This window comes from Salarias fasciatus, chromosome 7, assembly GCF_902148845.1.
Source record: "Salarias fasciatus chromosome 7, fSalaFa1.1, whole genome shotgun sequence".
Classification (NCBI taxonomy): domain Eukaryota; kingdom Metazoa; phylum Chordata; class Actinopteri; order Blenniiformes; family Blenniidae; genus Salarias; species Salarias fasciatus.
The window spans coordinates 33219603-33226454 of NC_043751.1; the positions used below are offsets into that span (position 1 = coordinate 33219603).

A 6852-nucleotide genomic window follows, 5' to 3' on the forward strand; every position below is an offset into this window, starting at 1 on the left:
GGGAGCCAGGGGTCAGAGGGCGGGGCTCAGGGGTCAGAGGGCGGGGGCCAGGGTCAGAGGGCGGGGGCCAGGGGTCAGAGGGCGGGGGCCAGGGGTCAGAGGGTGGGAGCCAGGGGTCAGAGGGCGGGGGTCAGGGGTCAGAGGGTGGGAGCCAGGGGTCAGAGGGCGGGGGTCAGGGGTCAGAGGGTGGGAGCCAGGGGTCAGAGGGCGGGGGCCAGGGTCAGAGGGTGGGGGCCAGGGGTCAGAGGGCGGGGGCCAGGGGTCAGAGGGCGGGGGCCAGGGGTCAGAGGGTGGGGGCCAGGGGTCAGAGGGCGGGGGCCAGGGGTCAGAGGGTGGGGGCCAGGGGTCAGAGGGCGGGGGCCAGGGTCAGAGGGTGGGGCCAGGGTCAGAGGGTGGGGGCCAGGGGTCAGAGGGTGGGGGCCAGGGGTCAGAGGGCGGGGGCCAGGGGTCAGAGGGTGGGAGCCAGGGGTCAGAGGGCGGGGGCCAGGGTCAGAGGGTGGGGCCAGGGTCAGAGGGTGGGGGCCAGGGGTCAGAGGGTGGGGCCAGGGTCAGAGGGTGGGGGCCAGGGGTCAGAGGGCGGGGGCCAGGGTCAGAGGGTGGGAGCCAGGGGTCAGAGGGCGGGGCTCAGGGGTCAGAGGGCGGGGGCCAGGGTCAGAGGGCGGGGGCCAGGGGTCAGAGGGTGGGAGCCAGGGGTCAGAGGGCTGGGGCCAGGGGTCAGAGGGCGGGGGCCAGGGGTCAGAGGGTGGGGCCAGGGTCAGAGGGTGGGGGCCAGGGGTCAGAGGGCGGGGGTCAGAGTGTGGGGGTCATCGGTCAGGGGTCAAAAGTCAGAGGGCGGGGGTCAGGGAGTCAGGGGTCCGGCCGGCGCGGCTCCCACCCTGGTGATGACCTCGAAGCCCGGCTCCTCCTGCTGGTTGATCTCCAGACCCGGGATGATGTCGCCCAGCAGGTCGGCCACCTCCTCCGGGGGGCGCTGCTGCGCCTCCTCCGCCCCCCGCAGCGCCTCCAGGATGTAGTTGGTCACTTTGGAGAAGCTGCCCAGGGTGGTGACGTAGGGGTCCCGGCGGAACTTCTGCACACACACACACACACACACACACACACATCATGCTGTGCCCATAATGTGTGTCAGTGAGTGTGTGTCACTGTGTGTGTGTGTCTGTGTCATTGTGTGTGTGCCTGTGTGTCACTGTGTGTGTCAGTGAATGTGTGTGTGTGTGTGTGTGTGTGTGTGTGTGTGTGTGTACATGGACCAGGCTGTAGTTGTTGTCGTCCAGCAGGTTCTCGAAGGACTGGGACAGAGCTCTGTTTGGAGTGCTGACCAACAGACACGCCTCGTCTTCTGCAGACCTGCAAACACACAAACCCCGGCTGACAGTCAGAGGGTATGTGTGTGTGTGTGTGTGTGTGTGTGTGTGTGTGTGTGGGTGTGTGTGTGTGTATCAGGCAGATTACCCGCAGCAGCAGTGTGTTGATAAGGACTTTAATAAGAGCTCATCTCTGATCTCTGGCTCTGACTGCTTCATTAGCATAGAAATGAAACCAGCTGAACACACACACACACACACACACACACACACACACACACACACACACACACACACACACACAGGGACAGAGAGAGACAGAGACAGACTCACTCTGAGAGCAGGGCGAACCTCCGCAGGCTGTCCAGGAACTCTCTGCTGCCGCCCTGGTGGAAGTGCAGCGGGGGCAGGGTGGAGGAGGTGGAGCAGGAGGTGGAGCAGGAGGTGGAGGGCTCCTTGAGCTGGAGGATGAGGAAGGTCCAGCCTTCATCCTTCACGGTGACGGAGCGCAGGTCGCCGACGGCGGCGCTGAAGGCCCAGCGGCTCCGGTCCTGGCTGCGGCTCATGGCGCCTGCCAGACAAGACGCAGGGTGAGGGACGGGACGGGGCGCTGCCCAGGCCGACGGGGTGGAGGACTGACCCTCGGCCGCACTGCCGCCTCTCCTCCTGTAGGTGGCGGCGTTCACCAGGTCCCACTCCGTCTCGCTGCTCTGGGGCTCCGGCTCCGGCCCGTCTCTGCAGTTCCTGCTGCCGCCTGCAGGGGGACACTGAGACCACTGCACCACCGAGCTGGAGTCCTGGACAGAGACGGACGTGAGCACAGGTCTGCTGCGCCCCCCTCCTCCACCCGCTCCTCCCCCCTCCTCACCTTTCCAGCACACAGCATGTTGGACGGATCCACGCTGTCCTCCAGAGGACGGTAGTCCACCAGGATCTCTGCATCCTGACCGGAAACGCCACAGTCAAACTCCACCCGAAACCATGAAGGCCCGCCCCTGATCTCCACCCAAATCCTGAAGCCCCGCCCCTGATCTCCACCCAAAATCCTGAAGCCCCGCCCCTGATCTCCGCCCAAAATCCTGAAGCCCCGCCCCTGATCTCCACCTAAAGCCCTGAAGCTCCGTCTCCTGGACTTTAGCTGGACTGTTAAAGTCCCTCTACAGACGGAGGTCTTCGTCATAGGCCTAGACGATTATCTGATCGTGATTAGTGATCACGATTCCCGTTGATCACGGTGATCAGCTGGGAGCACGTTTACTCGATCAGACATGGCAGAAATGTGCGTGACCACAGCCAATCACAGTCGACTTTTCCTGCTCAACTTCCGCCTGTAAGCTGTCTGAGAAGTAAAGCAGCGAAGCAGAGGAAGTCAGCCATGCCTCGGCGTCATCCTCTGAAGATGAGGCTGCTGCTGACAGGAAAGGCTGCTCCACCCACACTGCTGCTAGCTCGCCGCTGCTAGCTCGCCGCTGCTAGCTCACTACTGCTAGCTCACCGCTACGAGCTCACTACTGCTAGCTCACCGCTACGAGCTCACTGCTGCTAGCTCACCGCTGCTAGCTCACTACTGCTAGCTCACCGCTGCTAGCTCACTACTGCTAGCTCACCGCTGCTAGCTCACTACTGCTAGCTCACCGCTGCTAGCTCACTACTGCTAGCTCACCGCTACGAGCTCACTGCTGCTAGCTCACTGCTGCTAGCTCACCGCTACTAGCTCACTGCTGCTAGCTCACTACTGCTAGCTCACTACTGCTAGCTCACCGCTGCTAGCTCACCGCTGCTAGCTCACCGCTGCTAGCTCACCGCTACTAGCACACTGCTGCTAGCTCACCGCTGCTAGCTCGCCGCTGCTAGCTCGCTGCTGCTAGCTCGCTGCTGCTAGCTCACCGCTGCTAGCTCGCTGCTGCTAGCTCACCGCTGCTAGCTCAATGCTGCTAGCTCACTGCTGCTAGCTCGCCGCTGCTAGCTCGCCGCTGCTAGCACACTGCTGCTAGCTCGCCGCTGCTAGCTTGCCGCTGCTAGCTCACTGCTGCTAGCTCAATGCTGCTAGCTCGCCGCTGCTAGCTCACTGCTGCTAGCTCACTGCTGCTAGCTCAATGCTGCTAGCTCAATACTGCTAGCTCACTGCTGCCAGCTCACTACTGCTAGCACACCGCTGCTAGCTCGCCGCTGCTAGCTCGCCGCTGCTAGCTCACCGCTGCTAGCTCACTACTGCTAGCTCACCGCTACGAGCTCACTGCTGCTAGCTCACTGCTGCTAGCTCGCCGCTGCTAGCTCACTACTGCTAGCTCACCGCTACGAGCTCACTACTGCTAGCTCACCGCTACAAGCTCACTGCTGCTAGCTCACTGTTGCTAGCTCACTGCTGCTAGCTCACCGCTACTAGCTCACTGCTGCTGGCTCACTACTGCTAGCTCACCGCTGCTAGCTCACTGCTGCTGGCTCACCGCTACTAGCACACTGCTGCTAGCTCACCGCTGCTAGCTCGCTGCTGCTAGCTCACCGCTGCTAGCTCGCTGCTGCTAGCTCACCGCTGCTAGTTCAATGCTGCTAGCTCACTGCTGCTAGCTCGCCGCTGCTAGCTCGCCGCTGATAGCTCGCCACTGCTAGCTCAATGCTGCCAGCTTACTACTGCTAGCACACTGCTGCTAGCTCGCCGCTGCTAGCTCGCCGCTGCTAGCTCACTGCTGCTAGCTCAATGCTGCTAGCTCAATGCTGCTAGCTCACTGCTGCTAGCTCACTGCTGCTAGCTCAATGCTGCTAGCTCAATGCTGCTAGCTCAATGCTGCTAGTTCACTGCTGCTAGCTCAATGCTGCTAGCTCAATGCTGCTAGCTCAATACTGCTAGCTCACTGCTGCCAGCTCACTACTGCTAGCACACCGCTGCTAGCTCACCGCTGCTAGCTCGCCGCTGCTAGCTCGCTGCTGCTAGCTCGCCGCTGCTAGCACGCCGCTGCTAGCTCACCGCTGCTAGCTCACCGCTGCTAGCTCACCGCTGCTAGCTCGCTGCTGCTAGCTCGCCGCTGCTAGCACGCCGCTGCTAGCTCACCGCTGCTAGCTCACCGCTGCTAGCTCACCGCTGCTAGCTCACCGCTGCTAGCTCACTGCTACTAGCACGCCTCTGCTAGCTCACTGATCCACAAGGAATCTGGTCTTCTGAGTCCAGGAACTACTGGTGATCCAGTTTAACTAACGATGGTTCAGTTCTTCTCTTTTACTGAAAAAACGCTGCATCGCATCATTGAACATGTCACCACCTCTTGCCGCTAACGCTCTCCTTCTAACAACATGCAGAGAGCCTGCAGCGCTGCAGCCGTTCTTCTTCTGTGGTGTCTGTGTAAAGTAAGGTTGAACATGCAAACAGCACCCCTAGTGGCATGAAGTGTAAATGCAGTCATGGCGTCGTCTGTGGCTGCGGTCTGACTGAGGATCTCCTGGGGTTCCTCCAAATGTTTCAGAAACCAGAACATTGATCCTAACAGGAACATTGACTGCACGTAAACGCAGCCAGCGCCGTCTTTTCAGGCCACTGCACCGTACGAGCAACATTCTGAGAGGAGAGAAACGATCACATGCATGATTACTTTTGTGTATTTTTTTGTATTATTGTTACTATTTTAATTATATTATTAATTATTATTATTATTATTATTAATTTAATTAATTATTATTAATTATAATTATTTGTATTGTAGTGTTACATTTTAAGTCTAATCTGTCGAATCTAGATTATTTAAATTTTGTACATTTGTTGCAAGCTTTAATGATGGCAGCAGCATATTTAGCATCACAACTTGAAAATAATGTTTCCATTCTGAAGCACCTTCATTATCCCCAGGAGCTTTCTTTAGTTTTTAATCTTTTATAGCAACAAAAGTCCTCAGGGCTGGAAACTGTCACACTTTAACTAACGATGGTTCAGTTCTTCTCTTTTACTGAAAAAAAAACGGTGCATCGCAAGATTTTATTATTATTTTATTAATATTATAAGATTTTATTTATTATTATATTTATTATCTTGGAGCTAGACTTTTTTTCCATTTACTGCACTGTTCAGTGAGATTGTTCTTATATTTTTCTATGTTTGTATTATTTAATTTGCATTGCTATTTACTTGGTTTGTTAATGAAATGTTAAACTATTCTATAGTTGTAGTTTTCAGTGCAGATGCTTTAAAACTGGTTTAGAAACAATATAACATCGTGATTATAATCGAGATTGAATGATATGGAAAAAAAAATCGTGATCATTTTTTTTGCCGTATGGCCCGGCCCTACTTCATCAGTCCAGTTGTCTGACTGCGTCTCTTTGGCCCTGGTTTAGTGGAAAACAGGGGTGGGCCGTCCTGGTCCTGGTCCTGGTCCTGGTCCTGGTCCTGCATGTTGTCAGTGCTCCCTGCTTCAGCACAGGTGAATTCAGTGATTGGTTGATGGTGAGAAGGAGCCAGTCATCCCTCCAGGACCAGGACCAGGACCAGGACCAGCACCAGGACGAGGACCAGCACCAGGACCAGGACCAGCACCAGGACGAGGACCAGCACCAGGACCAGCACCAGGACCAGGACCAGCACCAGGACGAGGACCAGCACCAGGACGAGGACCAGCACCAGGACCAGGACCAGGACCAGGACCAGCACCAGGACGAGGACCAGCACCAGGACCAGCACCAGGACCAGGACCAGGACCAGCACCAGGACCAAGACCAGCACCAGGACCAGGACCAGACCAGGACCAGCACCAGGACCAGGACCAGGACCAGCACCAGGACGAGGACCAGCACCAGGACCAGCACCAGGACCAGGACCAGGACGAGGACCAGCACCAGGACGAGGACCAGCACCAGGACCAGGACCAGGACCAGCACCAAGACAAGGACCAGCACCAGGACGAGGACCAGGACGGCCCACGTGGTAAAACTGACCAACCCCCCAAACAGGAAGCAGAGCTACTCTGATGTCACAGAGTTCAGGTGTGTCAGAGGTCAGAGGTCAAAGGGGGATGGAGCTGGGCAGAGTCCCACCTTCTCCAGGATCCTGAGGCAGCCGGACACCAGCAGGTCCGGATCCAAACCCTCCTCGTCAGAACTCGGGTGGAGGAAAACTCCGTCATGTTCAAATATCACCTGAAGGACACACAGAGGTCAGAGGTCAAATATCACCAGCAGGGTTCCCCCGGAGAACCAGCTCAGCCCGGAGGCTGGAGTGCTGGAAGCCCACCGTGTTTATTAAAAAAAAAAAAAAAAAAGTTAAAAGTTGACAGAAACGTTGAAATGAAGACTTTTTGTTGTTGCAGCGTTTATCAGAGCTCTGCTCAGTGCTGAGGTTTCTGTGCTTTCTCTGGATTAAATGTCAGAGTATCATTGATAATCCTTTAGGAGTGCAGCATCACTGCTCTACCACCAGGGGCAGCGTTTCCATCTGTCTCTGTTCTGAGCTGAAAAGGAATCTCCACAGCTCCAGGTATCTTTGACCAATCAGAAGAGCTCCTGAGGCTCTAACCGTGATTGGTCGAGGGGCGTTCGTCGCACGTTCTTGTGGGAGGGGCTTAAC

General features: G+C 57.0%; 1 protein-coding gene across 1 annotated transcript in view; it reads right to left on the bottom strand.

Moving 5' to 3' along the window:
* The window catches only part of tbc1d15 (TBC1 domain family, member 15), a 13334-nt gene extending 6902 nt beyond the window's left edge, over nucleotides 1-6432 (bottom strand). Inside the window, exons 1-6 of the mRNA XM_030095619.1 lie at nucleotides 6324-6432; nucleotides 2173-2247; nucleotides 1945-2101; nucleotides 1638-1875; nucleotides 1245-1347; nucleotides 875-1069 (exon numbers count right to left, since the gene is read on the bottom strand). Of these exons, the coding sequence (XP_029951479.1) occupies nucleotides 875-1069; nucleotides 1245-1347; nucleotides 1638-1875; nucleotides 1945-2101; nucleotides 2173-2190 (711 nt within the window). The 5' untranslated portion in view covers nucleotides 2191-2247; nucleotides 6324-6432. The remainder of the gene's footprint in view (nucleotides 1-874; nucleotides 1070-1244; nucleotides 1348-1637; nucleotides 1876-1944; nucleotides 2102-2172; nucleotides 2248-6323) is intronic.
* Nucleotides 6433-6852: the final 420 nt, after the last annotated feature.